Source organism: Bos indicus x Bos taurus, chromosome 10 (assembly GCF_003369695.1).
Source record: "Bos indicus x Bos taurus breed Angus x Brahman F1 hybrid chromosome 10, Bos_hybrid_MaternalHap_v2.0, whole genome shotgun sequence".
Taxonomy (NCBI): Eukaryota; Metazoa; Chordata; class Mammalia; order Artiodactyla; family Bovidae; genus Bos; species Bos indicus x Bos taurus.
The window spans coordinates 69,741,555-69,763,968 of NC_040085.1; the positions used below are offsets into that span (position 1 = coordinate 69,741,555).

Below are 22,414 nucleotides of genomic sequence, written 5' to 3' on the forward strand. Positions count from 1 at the left end.
TTTCTCAAACCATTGCTGCTGCCCTTTCTCAAAATAATCTCCACAGCAAACAACAAAAACTCCTTTCAGAAAAACTAATTCAACTATAAAGTTGAATTTTTAAAATTGACCCTTATTGATGTCCAGATTAAACAGCTGGTTTTAAATTTAAGAGTAAATATTCTTTGCTAACAAGAATAAAATTGCTTTAGTAATAAAAAGTCTTTGCCACATAAAATTCTATGATTACAAAAATAAAAACATTTAAGTATTTATTTACTAAAACACTCAAAAACATTTTAGTATTTATTCATCTTTGTCAAACATTTTATGAAAATTTGCTTTAAATTATACTCACATCACTGAATTAATATTTATATTCTTTGAAAGATACATTTAATAAACATTACTTATAAAGAAAGCTAATAAGTAAAATTCGGAGACAGCAATGGCAACCCACTCCAGTACTCTTGCCTGGAAAATCCCATGGATGGAGGAGCCTGGTGGGTTGCAGTCCATGGGGTCGCTAAGAGTTGGACACGACTGAGCGCCTTCACTTTCACTTTTCACTTTGATGCATTGGAGAAGGAAATGGCAACCCACTCCAGTGTTCTTGCCTGGAGAATCCCAGGGACGGGGGAGCCTGGTGGGCTGCCATCTATGGGGTCGCACAGAGTTGGGCACGACTGAAGTGACTGAGCAGCAGCAGCAGCAATAAGTAAAATTAATGTAAATCTACTATAGTAGTACCACTTTATATTAGGTTTTTAAAATTAGATTGTAAAAACCTATGGGCAGCCCTAGATTTTACAATTCATGTTATGACAGTTCATAATTAAAAAATGAAGTGTTCATATGTTTATTGTACTTGAAAAGGTACCTGTTCCTAGTATTGTGAGCCTGAATTAATGGATTAGCAGTCAGCTAAATACCTGCAATACTTAATCATGGGTTTTATTGAAACACGTTTTAGGCATAAGTTTTAAAAATAAAGTTATGAAAATTTTCATTGAAAGTTCAATGTCAAAATGATCATATATAGAGCCCAAAGTCAGTATGAACCATAAAGAATTTCTTCAATGTCTTCTATTACTAAAAACAGTACTTACATTGAATGAAATGCTTCACAGAAAAAGACTGCTAGAATGAAAATACTAGATATATTTCACAAATTTCTACCAGGAAATACAGAAACAAATGCATAGAAGGCAAACAAAACACCCTCCAATCTTGAATTTGGCTTTTATTTTAAAATACATTTAGCATGTAACTACCATAGGACAGAAAATAATAAATCACAAAGAAATGGAATATTTTCAAATACTTTTAAGCTAGATATAAAAATTAATAAGATAGCATAGACCCAAATTATAGGAAATAGTCCCTAAAATACAATTCAGTAAACACATTTTGAAAGAAAAGTTCTTTGCGCATTTTCCAACGTACCAGTATGTTCCTAAGTGCCTTGGTTTTCTGTTAACTAATAGGTAAAGGCTGTAAATTTAGTTACTTTACTTACAATTATCAGATGCACTATTGTCAAAAATTACCATGTCTTTAAATTCTCAGAGTTATAAAAATATGAGCTCAAATAGTTATGTTGCCCAAAATAGAAACATCTTAAGTTGATATCTCTGGATAATCAGACAGATATTGCACTAAGTCAGTAATTCCATACCCGATGCTCATTTACATGGAAAGTTAATTCTCTTTATGAAAAACTTAATAGAAATAAATTTAATGTTAACCTAATTACAATTACACTTCAAAATATAAAGGCACGGACAGAATAAAGAATAGTTTAATATTTATACTCAAATTTTCCACTGTGAAAATAATAAAAGGTTGAAAAAAATAAGATCTAAAATTCTGATACTTTTAAATTTTATAATTTACCATTAAGTAGCTACTAAATGGGTATTAAAAGTTAACAGTGCTAAATCCAATCCCTTCCAAATAATTTAGAAAAATGGTTTGTTTATATATGAAACATGTGCATTGTCCCATCTATAAAGTTCAATTACATTTCCATTCATTGGAATTATCTACCTGTAGTATAAACGATCAAGACAATGTACAAAAAATATATCTTGTTCCTATAACTTACAATGCACAGAAAAATACCTATAAAAATGGAATATTTATCCATTTAGGTTCCCAATAAATTAGTGAGAAAATTTAGCCCGTTCCACGTTTCTTTCTAAACAAAGGCTAAAGAATTGAAGGTGGTTTACTTCTAGCCCTGTTAGCTTGACAGATATTTTTAAAAATATTTGTCTGATTATATGTAACTTAAGATAAAGTTAGCCTTATTTTTATATCACAGTATACATGGCATTTCTTAATTCAGCAACAGAAAGGCACAATTAGCAAGCAATAAAATTCAGTACCTGACATTAAACTAATGTCCAGAACAACTGCAAATAAAATACATTCAACACAGTGCACAGAACTGGAAAACAAAAAAAAAGGAATTCAAAAACTAATTTTTCGGAAAATTTGGTCCATTAAAAATGCCTCCTATGTTCAACATCATGGATAACATGAAAGATGATGGCAGTGTAAAAAGAGGCAGTAAATTAACATGTGGTAACATATGAATTCTGGTCTAGTAATTACACAATTAGATTAGGAAATGGTTCCCATTGTAAATTAAAATTAAATTTATCAGTTAATAACATACCTGTATTAAATCCAAATACACAGGCACAACTGTTTGCATATTATTACTGATTTTATAATACACCCCCATGGTTCAAAAAAACTTAGGTATATTATTTTATATATAATATATATTAGATACATAATTTTATATTATGTTCCTTAATATATATTATATAACTTGAATCTGTAACACCACAAAACTCTCCAAATATTACATGAACATTCCAAATGGTATTTATCATTTTCTCAATGTTGTAATAGCTCAGCTCACCTAAAACAATAACTGGATGTGCAGTGATAAAATGCACTGACTCTTAAGAATTTACTTAAATAATTATTTAAGTTAAATTCCTGCAAAAGCCTAACTCTGATTTGGCTTTTACCTAGAATATGGTTTTTAGATATCAGTAACTGATACCCTCCTTTCTTATCATAAACAGTATTTTTCCATCAAGAGATACCAATAAAGAAAAATATGTAAGGAATCAAAAATGTGATAGAGAAACCAACCATTCCATAGGTAATATACCGATAAGGAAGTTCAACTTCCATGTGCTGCCTTGCTTTTCGAATATCATCACAAGGTATACTGAAGATTTTACAGGCTAAAGGAACAGTGATCCTTTTCATTATATCTCTGACCACTAGTACAAATAACATCCCTATGAATATCCGCAATATGGCTTTTCCAAACAGAGTCATTGAAATGGGGTGCCTAGCTAAAGGTAATATATCCAGAGGAGGATCTAAGAGTAGACCCATTTTATAGGTAAAATGAGATCCACATGCAATCCCTGCACCACTTCCCAGAATCTCAGCTGTGTCTCCTCTGGATGTACTCCAGGTGTCAAGAGTGAAAGAAAAGATCCCCAAGGCTAAATGAAGCCCGATGATGATTAATGGAGCATATCTGTGAGTTTGGTTGAAGTTGTCAATCACGTCCACAAATGGATAGAAGATAACCAAGATTAAAATGGTATATAGGAATCCAGCAATAACATCCTAAGAAAAGAAAAACGCACAGCTGTTTAGTATAATATTTTTGTTTGGCATTTAAAGAAATAAGTATATATTTCACATTTCAAATGTTAACATGTATTTTAAAATGTCACATTATTAAACTTTATATAATATATAGTAGGTACTAAAACCATTACACTAAAAGATTTATTGATAATAATAAAATTATGTTTTTATAGTTCTGCCCTTTTATAAGTTAATATAGATATGCTATACACAAATTTATATTCAAATCCTGAACAATAAACTAGCTTAAAGTATGTAGTTGTGATTTCTGAGAAAAGCAATATACAGCTAGCTGACCCTTGAACAACCCAGATTTGAACTGTGTGGATCCACTAGGTAGCTGATTCTTTTCAGTAGTAAACAGTAGTACAGTGCTACATGATTCCTGGTTGGTTAATCTGAGGATGCAGAAGCCCTGATATAAAGAAACTGTGGATATGAAGGAACCAAGTATATGAAGGGCACACTATAATTATCGGTGGATTTTTGACTACACTGACATCTAAATTGTTCAAGGATCAACCAGATTTATTTTAAGACTTCATCTTCATGTATTTAATAATTACACACCTAAACACATAATTATTTCCATGACTAAAGAGGATACAAAGCCTATTTTTTCTTAATTCACTAAACAAATACTTATTGAGTACCTATATGTGCCTGACACTATTTTAGGGGCTAAGGATATATTGCTTAAAAACTGAGAAGATACCTACTGCCATAGAGCTTACGTTTTAGTGGGGATGACTGACAATAACCATGTAAGTAAAAAGTAGATAAATATTACCATTTGGGGTTATTATAAAGAAACTAAAACAAGACAATGGGATAGGCCCTATTAAGAGTGATTAGGGAAACCTGTCTGAGGAGGTGACACTTGAGCAGAGATCTGATTCCAAAAAAGAGTCAGCCCTATCTTTAGACCTAAGAAAAAGTGTCCCAGGTAGAAGAAATAACCAAGTGCCAAGGTACTGAGGCAGAAAAGAACCTAGTGAGTTCAAGGAACTGAGAGAAATCCAGTGTGTCTCAAACAGTAAGAAAGAGAGATGTGCCGTGAGGTCCAAGAGACAGGCAGAGGTCAAATCACGTAGGGAGGGCCCATGTAGGTTAGGTAAGAACTTCACATTTTATTTCAAAAGCGACAGGAGGCCTGAAAGACAGATTCCCAAGTAGGAGTGTAGTAAAATCTGATTGATGTTTATAAAAGAACACTCCATCCACTGTGTAGAGAATAGATGACAGGGGTAAAGTATGGAAGACAAGAGACCACTAGAGACACAAGTGAGAGGCGACTACAGTGGCTCACTCGAGATTGGTCCATATAGAGAGACATGCGTAGATGGATCTAGTAGAATATTTTAAAATTAGAGTTGACTAACTTCGACTTAGTGATCATCTGAATGTAAGAGAGAAGCAAAGGGGATCAAAAATGACATCTAGTTTTATGTATGACAGAAGATGGTTTATTGGAGGAAAAAAAGCTGTTATTAAAAGAATCTTCCTTTTCAAATAATTCCTGACATGAACAAAACTATTCCCAAATTTTCATCTTAAAACAAATAAAACCAAACCCTATAGGGATTAACTATCACTGAAAAATTTATCCAAAAAATTGCATACATTCACTGTCTCCACTTCTGCACTTCCTTATTTTTTCCTAAACTCATCACTGCATTGAAACCATTCTTTTCTAGATTCTAGTGATCTTTATGCTGCCAAAAACAATGGTTACTTCTCAATAGCATTCAATACAGTTAAGCAACACAGTAGTGGCTTAATGTTTTTCTGTTCTAATATTTTTTAATTATTGGTTATAATGTAACATTTGGTACATAGAAATCAGATACGTAGAGTGTACCTGAAATTATAAAAGTACTTTGAATCTATTGGTATGCTGGTTAATAGTTCTATCACTCTGCATAAACCTGAGTACTGACTGAACAGATACCTGCTCTGAGTAGGACTGACACATATACATTCCCATGTGTCAAACAGATAGCTAGTGGGAAGCTGCTGTAGAGCACAGGGAGCTCAGCTCAGTGCTGTGATGACTTAGAGCGGTGGGATGCTGGCTGGGGTGGGAAGGAGGCTCAAGAGGGAGGGGATCTATGTATACTTACAGCTGATTTACTTTGCTGTACTAACACAACATTGTAAAGCAGTGTAAAACAATTATACCCCAATTAAAAATATAAATAAAAACTGTTTTAGCACATATCTCCAAACAAAACATTACCAGGTGTTGCTTCTTTCTGAGCTTTATAAAAGTGTTAGGCAATATGTAGTCTCCTCTGATTTGCTTTTCACACTTAACATTCAAATCTTAAGATTCATTCATCATATGTGGTTTATAGGTCATTCACTTTCCCAAATATGTAATATTTTGTGTGATTATGTAACTTATTTATCTGTTTTTCCCACTGACAATCACTTAGGTAGTTTTCAGGTTTTGGATTAGTTCATTGGTTACGGCTGAGCTTGAATGCTTTCTTAATTGGTATATACTCTTAAACCAACCAGGAATTTAAACAATGCTACTATATTCTTTCTTTTGATGTTCCCTGTATGGGTCTACAAAAGTTTTTCCAGGACATGTACCTAGGAATGGAAAGGCAGAATCAAAGTATATGTGCATGTTCAATTTTATAAGCCAATAAAATAATCTCCAAAATGTTTACAGAAATTCAGGTTACATCAGTTGTTGGTATTTCTTGATGTTTAATTTCCATTTCCGTGATTATTAATTAAGCATTATTTCATAAGTCCATGGGCTAGTCCTTTTATATGCAAGATATATTTGTGTCTTTAGGGCAACTGTTACTTTGGATTTTCTTTTTCTTGTTGATTAACATGATTTCTTTAGATTATATGATAGCAATTATATTTTTGGAAGTATATTTCAGTATGACATAAAACATCCAATCTTGTTGTCTCTACTTTTTTTGTATAGCTCTATGAATATTAAATTTAATTGCTGTAAAGTAAAGTAAAAAGTCGCTCAGTCATGTCGGACTCTTTGCGACCCCATGGACTGTAGCCTACCAGGCTCCTCTGTCCATGGGATTCTCCAAGCAAGGATACTGGAGTGGGTTGCCATTTCCTTAAGACTATACAAATCGGCCTCCTTTTCTATTTGTCATTAATTATTTACCATATCACCCTGGATAAAAAGGGCATATTTAATCTCCGTGCTACAGAACCAAAAAGAAGAATGACTGAATTCAGGACATAAACATGGTGACTGTCACTGTGATACCAATTTAATGTACAACATTAAAATGTGTAACTAAGTGATTTTAAGCGTTACAGCACAAAATATACGATAAAGAAAAGTTGATGTTAAAGGTAACAAAGAATTCAAAGTAGCAAATTTTCCAAAAAGAAAACAAATAACTTTAGATACTTAAATTAATTATAGATAACAAATCTGCTGTAAAAGTTAATAATTACACATATGAATGGAATATTCACAGTTATCAAATTTATGGTAGAGGATATCAAATACCATAAATTCAATAAAGATTTATCACATATCAAATCTGGAATTGCCTTCTTTTCATTTCTCCCAATCAGTATACAGAACTAGAGAGGCTAGTGATTGGCTGAGACTAGAATTCAAGACTTCTGTCCGCTCCTAGTGCTGTTTTTACTTCAGGTGTCCTGATTCTAATTCAACATGTCAGTGAGGCCAACAGCGTTTCTAACAACAAAATATATTATTGGAATGAATCATTCTTCATTACAAACAACTAATAAGGATGTATTTTGAAATTTTTATCTTTAAAATTCATTTAATACATGTTCAGTACAGAAAATCTAGAAAATATGGATAAAAAATAACAAGTAATTATTACTCAGAAATAACTACTATTAAAACTCTTAGTGTTTACTGTTCTGGATCTTTCTCTATAACATGTTTTCAGGACTTTTGCTGTTGTTTGATTAGTTTGATTCTTATATCTTGTTATAAAAATGTGTTCTGGAGTACATGCTACTTGAGGATCTCATAATACTTTTCTAAAAAAACTTTCCACATATAGACAAACTTAGTACAATTTTAGGTAAATGTAATTACAAAATATTCATAACTTTACTAATGTAGAAGTAAACTAGTAATCTGACAAGTACTTAGTCTGGTAATTTTTAAATGGCTTGTGTTTTAAGACATTTTCAGAGCTAGGTCTGATAGAAAATAAAGGAAAAATGGAAGAAGTAACTCCTCTACTTTTCTGGAGATTAAGGAAATCTATTTAGGAAAGTGTGTGCATGCTCAGTTGCTCAGTCATGTCCAACTCTTTCAACCCCATGGACTATAGCCTGCCAGGCTCCTCTGTCCATGGAATTTTCCAGGCAAGAATACTGGAGTAGGTTGCCATTTCCTTCTCCAGGGGATCTTCCCAACCCTGGGACTAAACCCATATCTTCTGCATTGGCAGGAGGATTCTTTACTACTGCACCATCTGGGAAGCTATTCAGTAAAGTAGGCATTAAAAATAAATTAAGTGTTGCTCTTTGTGTTGTAATAATAAAAACAAAGCATATGGGAAATAATAAAATGTTCCTTATAAATTATTTAGACTACATTACTGGAACTTTCTTCTTAATGTTAATAAAGGTTATAACACAGGAACATAATTTACAATGTTTGCAAGTCATCTGTGATTTTACTTTTGAAAAAGAAAAACAACTTGTAATAATGCACATAATAAAATTGAGTAGCTAGTCAGAATAAAACTGATAAAGATATTCTATGGGACAGGATGCTTTTGAATAATTAAATGACTATGGTTGGGGAATTCCCTGGTGATCCAGTGATAAGGACTCCATGCTTTCACTGCCCAGGCCCAGGTTCAATCCCTGGTCTGGGAACTAAGATCCTGCAAGTCATGCAGTATGGCCAAAAGAACAAGAAAAAGAAGACTAGGTTATCAGACTTACAATTTAATAATACATCAGTATTGTTTTTACTTCAGTTGATTCAAGCACAGATGTTATCCAGTATCAAAAACATGAACTGAACTCAGCTTGAATAATCAATCCACTATATATTTCCTTTGAACAACAGCATGTTTGAGATTATATATTTTCAATATAGTAAGATTCTAATTCCTCTTTTACGATGATAATGAATCTAGGGATAATATTATCATTCTTAGTTCCTAATCTTTTGGTAGTTTTTCAGGTGCGATATTGTTAGTTGAGAGTGGAAGGGAATAACTTCAATGAGGCACAGAGATGGCAAACATTTTCTTGTGACTAATATTAGATTTGATATAGAAAGGTGATAATTGGTCTATTATAAAATTATTACAGACTAGTCAGAAAGATAAAATTATATGTCAATTCATAATTTGCATTAATATAAATAATTATAAAAAATAAAACACAAATAGTTTGCTTCCTAACATAGCATTTGGGACTTTCGTAAATTTACTAGTGAAGGGGCAGCTGCTGGAGGTAAGTAATCTGAGGAAGAAACAGAAATCCAATATTTTTCAGCTATGAAATGAGACATTTTTGAGTAGAAAATTCTAAAAGTGTTCATTTGTTAAGGACAAGAAAAATTTGATAGAACCCTTTATAAATTTTTGGATTCCATGAATTCGTCCCTCTCTCTCCATCTTTCTTCTGATTCTTTATAATATAATACATAATACCTTCACAGAGTGTTCTAAGAGACACCACACTATACATGAGGGTAGAGTTATTTTTCTCATATTGCTTGTTGTCTAGTGGGGATGACAGATAAATAAAAAAGCAACTGCAATTCAGCATAAGTGCTATGCCAGAATTATGCTCAAGATGTTCTGGGAGAAAGGCCACCTAACCAGTCTTGAGAAAGAAAGATGGAGAAGGTAACAAGGCTTTAGGAGATAATCTTTTCTGGTGAGTCATGAACAATGGATTTGATAGTTAGGCAAAGAAAGTGAAAACAGCATTCCATGTGGAGGTTAAGGCATTCCTAACAATGTGAAGATAAAGAAACACCCTTCACATTTGAACAAACATAGGTCATTCAATATAGTATCATATTTGCGTTCTGAACGGTAAACTACAATAGGAGGCTGAACACTGAATGGAGCAGTGTCACACTTGAAGTGGAGCTACTAATTAAGACGCTGCTGCAGTACCCTAGTTAGAGATGGTGCGGGCCAGAATTAGGGAATGTCAATCAGATGAACAGGAAGGGAAGTGAGGAGGTATAGCTGAAAGATACAGCGTTCCTGCGCCACTGCTTTTGAAACTGAACTGCATTCTCAAAATAAAATATCTGATATAAGCCCTAAAATACTGTTGGGAAAGAAGAAAACTAGAGTTTAATATTAAAAAACAAGTGGCACCAGGAGAGTTTTAGTTCACCTAATTTCTGTTCACTAGGTTTTCACTTACAAGTAATGCTCCTTGGTGTCTGAATTTACATTGTCAGTTTTGACTCAGCAGTAGGAAAGGCATAGAAGAAAATGAATAAGAAGATAACAGTGAACCTGGACGGAGGGAGAAATGTTATCCTGAACAATACTTGGTTCTTGTGATTGCTGGGAACTGTTTCTATGAAATATATATATATTATATATATTAAATATATATATTATAACTACTTTAAAACTTTGCAAAACATCCTGTTGCTATTTTTGCAAGAAAAAAACATTTACAATAACTATATTTTCTCACTTAAGTTTCCAGTAAGTTTAAAAATGACTAAAAATTATAAAATTGCATGTTGATTTTAGAAAAAAACAAAGCAATATGAACACAACATTTTCCTTACCAGAATGGAGTGCATTCCCATGTAAATTCTACTTATGCAAACTAGAGAACACCAGCAGGGAATAAGAATCAGTCCATAGGTGAGAGGATACTGAAGGGGAAAAAAAAAAGTAAAATTAGTTAGATAAATCAGGTTAAATATAAACAAGCAGATAAAAACTCAAGGAGAACAAGAAGTATGGTGTTTACTTTCTGTTATATTTCCAGCACCTAAGCCTAAGCATGGCACATAGCGGACATTCAAGAAATACTTTTGCATGAATGAACAAATAAATCTAATGTTTCTACATCTTTATTGTGGGAACTGGCTCATTTTTGCTTCTACAGTAAAGACTCAATCACTGGCCTGCTACAGAAGAAAAACAAATAAAAGACATACTTTTACTATAACTACAAAATGAAAGTGGCTCTGGAAAAGCACCTGACTCTGGCCCAGCTTAGTGTCACTGCTTCCCTGCGGAGGAGGCATTATTTCCCTCTCACTTCCATCAGTGACTACTACTGTTTGCCATTTCCCCATCTTCTTCAATGTTCAACATCATGTAATTTGTTGTCCATTAATACTTTCAAATAGCAACTATAGTGCGAAAAATTTTGGTGGGATATTGGAAGCAGGAAGCCATAAAGAGGGAAAAAACTTAAAATGCAGATGACTTTTAGTATCACTTGGGCTTCCCTGAGAGCTCAGTTGGTAAAGAATCTGCCTGCAATGCAGGAGACCCCAGTTCAATTCCTGGGTCAGGAAGATCCATTGGAGAAGGGATAGGCTACCCACTCCAGTATTCTTGGGCTTCCCTTGTGGCTCAGTTGTTAAAGAATCTGGCCAGAATGCGGGACACCTGGGTTCGATCCCTGGGTTGGGAAGATCCCCTGGAGAAGGGAAAGGGGGATCTTTCCCACTCCAGTATTCTGGCCTGGAGAATTCTAGGGACTGTATAGTCCATTGGGTCACAAAGAGGTGGACACGACTGAGTGACCTTCGCTTTCACTTCAGTATCAGTGGCACGCCTCTAGTACTAACTAGAGGTGACTTTGAAGCTCCTAATACTAGAGGGAAAAAGGAAATGACTGATGGTTGGGCGTGTCTTAAGTTTGTAAATGAAGAAGAAGGGGCACATTTGAGACAGTTTGTGCCTGATTACTTCAAATCTCCCAATGAAACTGAAGCCAAGATGGTTCAATTCATTAAGTATTCAAAGTGGTTCAATAAAAAGTGAGGTTAAAAGAAAGGAATTAATTAATGCTGCAAGAGAAGTCAAGATTTAGTACATAGTTGTTTTGATTTGATTTCTCTAGGGGATTCTCAGGTGGTGCTAGTGATAAAGAACTTGCCTGCCAGTATAGGAGACATAAGAGATGCAGGTTCGATCCCTGGATTGGGAAGATCCCCTGGAGGAGGGCATGGCAACCCACTTCTGGTATTCTTGCCTGGAGAATCCCATGGATAGAGGAGTATGACAGGCTACAGTCCATAAGGTCACAAAGAGTCGGACACAACTGAAGCAACTTAGCTCACTCACACTGCATTTACTATGGCCCAAACATTTTTTCTTGAATGTCTAAATACCTTGATTTTGACAGCATCACACTCTCGTGCCCCTTTCACCATCTATTTTTTTCTGTGTTTTCCACACAAGAAAACATTCTTCATTGTTCCTTAAACATTAGTATAACTAAGGGTTCTGGCCTTGGTAGTTATTGGCAGTTTCACCTTTTCTTCTACTACTCAGCATGCTGAAGACCTATGTATGTCCTTGGATTAAGAACCATTTAGCCAGCCTCTGCACATATCTCCAACTTGAGATCCTTACAGAGTTAAACCCATTATACCTCAAACCCTGCTCATCATCCTACCAACTAGACTTGCTCCTCCTCTCATTTTCCCTATTTCATTTGGAAGCATCATAATCTAAATGAGAAGCATGAATTATCCTTGATTTCTTCCTTATCGCTCATATTCAACCAATAATGAAGTCTTACTGATTTTACTTTCTGAATATCTCTTGATTTGTCATCTCTTTATCCTACTTATATTATCCTTTTCAGATCCTCATAGATCCTTTTCTAGGCTCCAGGTATTCCTTCAGACGTTTTCCAATACGCATGAGGAACCTGGTTAATGATGCAGTCAGACAAGTAATCCTGTAAAGAGGGTAAGTGCCATGATAGAGGGAGTCTAAGGCACGGAACTTTAAAGTCTCCCAAACTAAGTATGATTCAAATTGTCTCAAAAGATGAGTAGGATTTAATCTTTACAGAAAAAAAGAGCACAGGGTAAAAATGATAGAGGACATTACAAACAGTAGGAGTGAATGAAGAACAGTTATGTCCAAGAAGTTGTAAGTAGTGAGGTTTTCTAGGAGCATAAGCTTAAATTCTTACTGAGGAAAGGCAACTTAATCATAAACATAAAATATGCAAATTATACAATATGTAAATATATAAATGATACTTTATATAGAATATACAAATTATATAGTTAAAAATAGTAAGTACTATGGAGAAATGAAAAGGGAACAGGTGCTAAAACAGTCCCCTGGAGTATGAAATGGCAACTCACTCCAGTATTCTTGCCTGGAAAATTCCATGGACAGAGGAGCCTGGTGGGCACTAGTCCACAGGATCACAGAGTCAGATACAACTGAGCAACTGAGTACGCACACACACGTGCACACGCACATACAGAGCTGAGCATGCACACGCATGCACACACACACATACAGAGCTGAGCACGCACACGCACGCGCACGCACACACACACACACACATACAGAGCTGAAACAGTAATGTTCATCAAATATTCCTTGTGCTCTTCTTGCAATTAGACTGGGGCCATGTGCCTGGTGTGACCAATGAACTGGGAAAAAAGGTGACGTGTGCCACTTTTAATCATCCTATGAATGCTCTCTTTCCTACAGGTGTGATACTGGAGGCTGTATGCTGACGTGTATCACCAGATGGGCAAACTTCCCTCACCCCGGGTCTCTGAGGTTCTAAGTGGATCAGAGTTGTTTGCTAACCCATAATGGATACGAAGCACAGATGAGAAAGAAGCTTTTGTTGTTAAGGTGTTTTCAGGGTTAAATCATTAGTACAGCATAACCACACTTATAGTAAGTAAAACAGTAATAGGATAAGGATAAGTAATAGTATGGGAGTCTATGGGGGGGGCAGGTTAAAGTTTTAGAAGATAGCCATTGTAGGCTTTATATTGACAAACTAAGATTTGAGGCAAGACTGGATGGAAGTGAACTGATCAACCAGATATCTGAGGAAAGAATATACATGAGGAAGTGGAAGCAAGAAGAACAAAGTCTCTAATGAGGAAACATAACAAGCAAGGAGGCTTGTGTGGCCGGAACAGGTAGGAGGAGAGGTGAGAGAGGTCCTGGCAACCAGACCAAGAAGAGCCTGAGAGGCCTGTGTAAGAAATGTGACCTTGGGGAGCCACGCTGCAGGTTCCTGAGCAGAGCAGTGTCCTGAGACTGGACAATAAGGGAGCAAGGGTGGAAGCAGGAAGGCCAGTTAGGAAGCTGTTGCTATATTCTAGGTGAGAGACCATGACAGTGGCTTCAGTCTCTGGAGCAGGTACTCAGGTCTTGTTTTTTTTTCTTCACTAGCCAGGGAGGGTCAAAGAAGTAAAAACTACCACCACAACCACCATACAAGTCTCCTATGATTCTTTCTTCTTTCTCTTTTTTTACTTAGATCCCATAAGGAATTTAAAAATGTACAAAGTTATTAATGGGAATTCTCTGTACATGACAGATAGAAGAAAAATTAATTTATTGATTCTCAAAAGCTAGGACTGAAGGTAGGGGATAAGGAGCATTATTTAATGGGAACAATGAAACTGAATTTAACTTAACTCAATCCACATTTGAAGGAAATCAGTCCTCAATATTCATTGGAAGGACTGATACTGAAGCTGAGACTCCACTACTTTGGCCACCTAATGCGAAGAACTGACTCACTTGAAAAGACCCTGATACTGGTAATGACTGAAGGCGGGAGGAGAAGGGGACAACAAAGGACGAGATAGTTGGATGGTATGACCGACTCAATGGACATGAGTTTGAGTAAGCTCTGGGAGTTGGTGATGGACAGGGAAGCCTGGTGTACTGCAATCCATGGGGTCACAAAGAGTTGGACACGACTGAGTGACTGACCTGAACTGAACTGAACTGAATCCACATTTATTTAGGTTTACTATCTCCAAGGTATTTAAATGGAGTGAGGAATGCAATCAAGCTAGATGCAGAGGCATTTCTCCCATTCCAGTGTACCTTTCAGATCAGATCAGATCACATCAGTCGCTCAGTCGTGTCCGACTCTTTGCGATCCCATGAATCACAGCACACCAGGCCTCCCTGTCTATCACCAACTCCTGGAGTTCACTCAGACTCACGTCCATCGAGTCAGTGATGCCATCCAGCCATCTCATTCTCTGGCGTCCCCTTCTCCTCCTGCCCCCAATCCCTCCCAGCATCAGAGTCTTTTCCAATGAGTCAACTCTTCGCATGAGGTGGCCAAAGTACTGGAGTTTCAGCTTTAGCATCATTCCTTCCAAAGAACACCCAGGATTGATTTCCTTTAGAATGGACTGGTTGGATCTCCTTGCAGTCCAAGGGACTCTCAAGAGTCTTCTCCAACACCACAGTTCAAAAGCAACAATTCTTCGGTGCTCAGCCTTCTTCACAGTCCAACTCACATCCATACATGACCACAGGAAAAACCATAGCCTTGACTAGACGAACCTTTGTTGGCAAAGTAATGTCTCTGCTTTTGAATATGCTATCTAGGTTGGTCACAACTTTCCTTCCAAGGAGTAAGCGTCTTTTAATTTCATGGCTGCAGTCACCAACTGTAGTGATTTTGGAGCCCAAAAAAATAAAGTCTGACACTGTTTCCACATCTATTTCCCATGAAGTGGTGGGGCCAGATGCCATGATCTTCGTTTTCTGAATGTTGAGCTTTAAGCCAACTTTTTCACTCTCCTCTTTCACTTTCATCAAGAGGCTTTTTAGTTCCTCTTCACTTTCTGCCATAAAGGTAGTGTCATCTGCATATCTGAGGTCATTGATATTTCTCCCAGCAATCTTGATTCCAGCTTGTGTTTCTTCCAGTCCAGCGTTTCTCATGATGTACTCTGCATATAAGTTAAATAAACGGGGTGACAATATACAGCTTTGACGAACTCCTCTTCCTATTTGGAAGCAGTCTGTTGTTCCATGTCCAGTTCTAACTGTTGCTTCCTGACCTGCATACAAATTTCTCAAGAGGCAGATCAGGTGGTCTGGTATTCCCATCTCTTTCAGAATTTTCCACAGTTGATTGTGATCCACACAGTCAAAGGCTTTGGCATAGTCAATAAAGCAGAAATAGATGTTTTTCTGGAACTCTCTTGCTTTTTCTATGATCCAGCGGATGTTGGCAATTTGATCTCTGATTCCTCTGCCTTTTCTAAAACCAGCTTGATTACTTGGGAAAAGAACAAGTCACTTTTATTTTCATTGATCGGTTGATGTTTTTTTAGCCATTAGTCTACATCTTCAGAATATTTTCCCTAGATTTCTTTTGTGGAAAGAAACATATTTGGGGGAAGACCTGATCCAGTTTTGATTACATGACTTTCACATTTATTCCCCAGAGAATAACAGAATTCAGTATAATTACAGTATCAAAGCAAAGAAGTACCTTATCAAGTAATCTTTTAACCAGATAAAAGAAATACCACATGTCTTAATGACAATAAAAACTAAACTAGATAAAACTAATACTCCTAAACTGGGATTGTGTTGGGGGAGGAAGATGATGCATAATAACCAATCCATCTGGCAGATTTATTTAATATTTAAGAATATCCAAATTAAAACTACCTTTTAATTTTATATTGAACTGTCTCTAAAATTAGGACTACTAACGCTGGGCTGGAAGAAGCACAAGATGGAATCAAGATTGCCAGGAGAAATGTCAGTAACCTCAGATATGCAGATGACACCACCCTTATGGCAGAAAGTGAAGAAGAACTAAAAAGCCTCTTGATGAAAGTGAAAGAGGAGAGTGAAAAAGTTGGCTTAAAGCTCAACATTCAGAAAACGAATATCATGGCATCCGGTCCCGTCACTTCATGGGAAATAGATGGGCAAACAGTGGACACAGTGTCAGACTTTTTTGGGGGGGCTCCAAAATCACTGCAGATGGTGATTGCAACCATGAAATTAAAAGACGCTTACTCCTTGGAAGGAAAGTTATGACCAACCTAGATAGCATATTCAAAAGCAGAGACATTACTTTGCCAACAAAAGTTCATCTAGTCAAGGCTATGGTTTTTCCTGTGGTCATGTATGGATGTGAGAGTTGGGCTGGGAAGAAAGCTGAGTGCTGAAGAATTGATGCTTTTGAACTGTGGTGTTGGAGAAGACTCTTGAGAGTCCCTTGGACTGCACAGAGATCCAGCCAGTCCATCCTAAAGAAGGTCAGTCCTGGGTGTTCATTAGAAGGACTGATTTTGAAGCTGAAACTCCAATACTTTGGCCACCTCATGCAAAGAGTTGACTCATTGGAAAAGACCCTGATGCTGGGAGGGATTGGGGGCAGGAGGAGAAGGGGACGAGGGAGGATGAGATGGCTGGATGGCATCACCGACTTGACGGACATGAGTTTGAGTGAACTCCGGGAGTTGGTGATGGACAGGGAGGCCTGGTGTGCTGTGATTCATGGGGTCGCAAAGAGTCGGACATGACCGAGTGACCAAACTGAACTGATTATTTTAGGGACTACTGTCCTCGATTAGACATAACTGGAAAGAAAACAGATTCATGTGGAATTATCCTTTCCTAAAAAATGACAGAATTTATTAGAAATATATAAAATATACATAGACTACTCCTTTTCAGGCATCTTTGTTAGTTCCCCGGTTAATTCACAACTCAGTATCAGTAAGCCCAATTCACAATCTATCCTCACTTCCTTATTTTCATCCAGTCCCAAGGATTTATATACAAGTTATACTTTCATGACTCAAATTTCCATCTCTAGCTGGGACATTTCTACTGAACCTCAGACTTCTGTATCCAACTGCTTATGTGATCAGTGTCTAAAAGGCATCTCCAATGTAAAAGGACTAAATCTGATATCCCCAATCCATCTCCACCTCTGACCAGCTGGTTATCTCCTTCCCGCTAAAAGACTTCCCCACAGTTTCAATCCTCAGGCCCAATACCTTGTTGTTAATCTTGGCTTCCCCATTAGTATCCATCATCAGTTCAGTTCAGTTCAGTCGCTCAGTCGTGTCCGACTCTGCGACCCCATCAATTGCAGCACACCAGGCCTCCCTTTCCATCACCAACTCCCGGAGTTCACTAAGTGTCAGTTATACCTTCAAAAATATATCTAGTTATTAATTATAATTCCCATGGTAACCACAAAGTATCAAAAAATATACACATAAAATAAGGGAATAAAAATGGTACACTGTAGAAAGAAAAAACTCAAATGCAAAAGAAAACAGCAATGTAGGAAATTATAAGCAAAAAGAGGCAAAAGACACATAAAAATAAATAGCAAAATACCAAAAGTTACTCCTTACAGGTAATTCCTTTACATAGAAATGGTATAAACTCTCCAATGAAAGGCAGAGATTGGTAGGATAGATAAGAAAACATTGCTCCAACTCTATGTGGCCTAAGAGACTCACTTTGGATCCAAAGACACAAATAGGTTGAAAGTGAACAAATGGAAAAACATTTCACACAAACAGTATCCAAAGGGAGAGCTAAGTGTCTCTACTAAAATCAGACGAGATAGACTTCAAGTCAAAAATTGTTACCAAAGACAAAAGGACAGACAATGTGCACTGATAAAAGGATCAACTCATTAAGAAGATTTAACAATTATAAACATACTTGCACCAAAGCCCCAAAACAACTGAAGCAAACACAGAATTGGAGAACTAGTTCTACAAGCCAGTCTCATCAGCACTGAAAACCTGCTTTTCCACATAGCCTTTTTCCTAACACTTGGCAGATAATCTAAAGAACAGCCCACAGCCTCTTGATCTTGATTCAGGATTATTGAAAGTTTAACATTTTTAATGTTGTGTAGTGTTTTGAAATGTGCAGGCCAGTCAGCACTATAAGAGAAGAATTTAATATTTTCCTTGCTCTGTGTAACATGGTTTCATTGGCTTTCGGTCTCAGATCAATGCTGTCTACTATGGTTTCTTTCTTTCTTTTTTTTTTTTTTAACTGGTTATCATCTCATGAATCCACAAATTCAGCCACTTTCCCAAGTTTTCCAAAACTTCATCAGACACTACAAATACTACTTTTGCACTTCCAGAGTGGCCTTACATACACATGGGTGAATTTCCTCTTCTCTTTTCTGGATGTACTATATTATTGATACATTAACATTGAACTCATGGCCAAAAGAACTGTAACTGATGCCTGAATGAATCTTATCTCACACATGTATATTTTCTTTGTAAAGTAGATCACAGGCTTCTTGTGTTTAGGGACATTAAACAGCACTTTATACCAGAATACCAGGTCACATTACCTGCCCTCCTGAGAAATCTGTATGCAGGTCAAGAAGTAATAGAACTAGACATGGAATGACAGACTGGTTATAAATTTGGAAAGGAGTACGTCAAGGCTGTATATTGTCACCCTATTTATTTAACTTATATCCAGAAGACATCATGTGAAATGCTGGGCTGGATGAAGCACAAGCTGGAATCAAGACTGCCAGGAGAAATATCAATAACTTCAGATGACACTAGCCTTATGGCAGAAAGCAAAGAAGAATTAAAGAGCCTCTTGATGAAACTGAAAAAGGAGAGTGAAAAAGGGAGCTTAAAACTCAACATTCAAAAAATGAAGACTATGGCCTCTGGTCCCATCACTTCCTGGCAAATAGATGGGGAAACAATGGAAACAGTGACAGACTTTATTTTCTTGGGCTCCAAAATCACTGCAGATGGTGATTGCAACCATGAAATTAAAAGACACTTGCTCCTTGGAAAAAAAGCTATGACCAACCTAGACAGCATATTAAAAAGCAGAGACATAACTTTGCCAACAAAGTTCCATCTAGTGAAAGCTAAGGTTTTTCCAGCAGTCATGTATGGATGTGAGAGTTGGACTATAAAGAAAGGTGAGTGCTCAAGAATTGATGCTTCTGAACTGTTGTGTTGGAGAAAACTCTTGAGAGTCCCTTGGACTGTAAGGAGATCAAACCGGTCAATCCTAAAGGAAATTAGTCCTGAATATTCATTGGAAGGACTGATGCTGAAGCTGAAGCTTCATTACTTTGGCCACCTGATGGGAAGAACTGACTCACTGGAAAAGACCCTGATGCTGGGAAAGATTGAAGGCAGGAGGAGAAGGGGACGACAGAGGATGAGATGGCTGGATGGCATCACCGACTCAATGGACATGAGTTTGAGTAAGCTTCGGGAGTTTGTGATGGGACAGGGAAGCCTGGCCTGCTGCAGTCCATGGGGTCGCAAAGAGCTGGACATGACTGAGCAACTGAACTGAAATAGCACTGTAGTTTGGGGACCATCCCCTGGTGGCTCAACTGGTAAAGAATCTGCCCGCAGTGCGGGAGACCTGGGTTCGATCCCTGGGATGGGAAGATCCCCTGGAGAAGGGAACAGCTATCCACTCCAGTATTCTAGCCTGGAGAATTCCATGCACAGGCTACAGTCCATGGAATAGCAAAGAGTGGGACACAACTGAGTGACGTTCACTTGACTTTAAATAGTAAAACCATCAACAAAAAGCATGAACACTTGAAAAACACTGCACTGAACAGAGCAAATAGGACCGTCCACAGTAAATAATGGTTGAAACAAGAAAGCAGATTGTTGCCTTGTTCATCCTTGCCTGGGAACATGTATGCCAGCTGACTCAAATTTTTCACATTCTGCAAGTCTGAATGTACTGATTCTTGGGTAACAAATTTTATTGCATGGGCTAAGTTTACAAACAATCCATGAATAATGAAGATCAACTATATGAAGAAATTAAATTACTCTTAAATAACCATAGGCCAAATAAGAAATCACAGGGAAATTATAAAATAGGGACAAACAGAAACTAAACACAGATAATACAAGTCATGTAATACAATGAAAGCAGCCCTCAGAGGGAAATGTACAGCAGTGGAGCCCTGCATTAAAACAAAAGAAACCATTCACAACTCTACAGTGAGGACTAGAAAAAGAAGAGCTAACTAAATGCAAAGTGAGCAACAGAGGGAAGTAATAAAATGATAAGAGTGGAAAAATACAAAATACAGGGTAGTAAAACAAGAGAATCAACAAAACTGAAAGTTGTTTCTTTAAAAAGAACAAGACTGACAAAACTACAGCCTGGCGGACAAAAAAAAAAGAAGATGCAAATAACTAAAACCAGAAATCAAAGTGGAAACATTACTACCGATCTTACAGCAATAGAAAGGATTATAAGAGAAAACTATTAACAGTTAATATGCTAACAAATTAAGATAACCTAGATGAAATTCAAATTCCTAGAGAAACACAAATTACCAAAACTGACTCAAGAAGAAATATAATCTAAACAAGTAAAGAAACTGAATCAGCAATCAAAAACCTCCAAAGAAAAACCTAAGTTCAAACAGTTTTACTGGTGAATTCCACCAAACATTTATTTAAAAAAGATTCGGTGTCAATATTTCTCAAGTTCTTCCAAAAAACAGAAGCAGAGAGAATATTTCCTCATATGCTACGAGGCTTTTATTATTCTGATAGCAAAACCAGAAAACGACAGCACAAGAAAACTACAGACCACTAGCCCTTGTGAATACTAAAGCAAAAATCTTCTACAAAGTATTAGCAAACAAAATCTAACAGCACATTAAAAGTATTACACACCATGATCAAATGGTTATTTACCTCAGAAATACAAGGGTGGTTCAACAAAAAGATTAAGTGTCATACACATTAACAGAAGGAAGTAAAAACAAAGCAAAATAAACACATCATCATCTCAATGGATATAGAAAAAGCATTTGACAAAATCAACACTCCCTCACAATGAAAGATCTCAAAAACTAGGAACAGAGGAAATTTCCTAAACATGATACAGGGCACTTACGAAAAATCCACAGATACTATTACGTTCAATGGCTGAAAGGTCCCACCCAGCTTGCCTGCCCAGATTAGGAACAAGATAAGGATGTTTACCTCTCACCAATGCTATCTAACATTGTATTGTAGGTTCTAACCAGAGCAGTTAGGCAAGGAAAAGAAATTTTAAAATATCTAAATTAGGAAGAAGTAAAACTATCTCTACAATTTGGGAGACCCGGGTTCAATTCCTGCGTCGGGAAGATCCTCTGGAGAAGGAAATGGCAACCCACTCCAGTACTCTTGCCTGGAAAATCCAGTTGCCGGAAGAACGTGGTTTGCTACAGTCCATGGGGTCACAAAGAGTCGGACACGACTGAGCGACTTCACTTCAAAACTATCTCTATTCACAAAGACAGGACCTTAGAAACAGAAAATCCTAAAGAATCCAAAAAAACTACTGGAGTTGAGAAATGAATTCAACAAAGTTGCAAGGTACAACAAGATCAATGCACAAAAAAGAGTTTTATTTCTACACATCAGTGTAAGCAGTCTGAAAGGAAAGTAAGAAAACAATTCAACTTATAATACACCCAAAAGAATAAAATAGCTACAACACTTTACTGAAAGAAATGAACAACCCTTATCTTTGACACAGGCTACATTTATGCATTAAGATATATTCTGTATACATTCTCTATATACATATATACTACAAATACTTATATGTACTTAAAATAATAGTATTTATTTTCACTATTGTCTAGTGTCTACATATGATAAGGCAGTCAGTAAATACTTGCTGAATGAAGTAAACATAAGGCTTTAGCCACTTACAGTATCTCATTCAAGATAACCTGGGGTCAAAAGCCATGG

General features: G+C 36.6%; 1 protein-coding gene across 1 annotated transcript in view; it reads right to left on the bottom strand.

Annotated features, from left to right (window-relative positions):
- Positions 1-1,117: 1,117 nt before the first annotated feature.
- The window catches only part of SGPP1 (sphingosine-1-phosphate phosphatase 1), a 31,220-nt gene continuing 9,923 nt past the window's right edge, over positions 1,118-22,414 (bottom strand). The window contains exons 2-3 of the mRNA XM_027554278.1: positions 10,442-10,531; positions 1,118-3,645 (exon numbers count right to left, since the gene is read on the bottom strand). Coding sequence (XP_027410079.1) covers positions 3,094-3,645; positions 10,442-10,531 — 642 coding nt within the window. The 3' untranslated portion in view covers positions 1,118-3,093. The remainder of the gene's footprint in view (positions 3,646-10,441; positions 10,532-22,414) is intronic.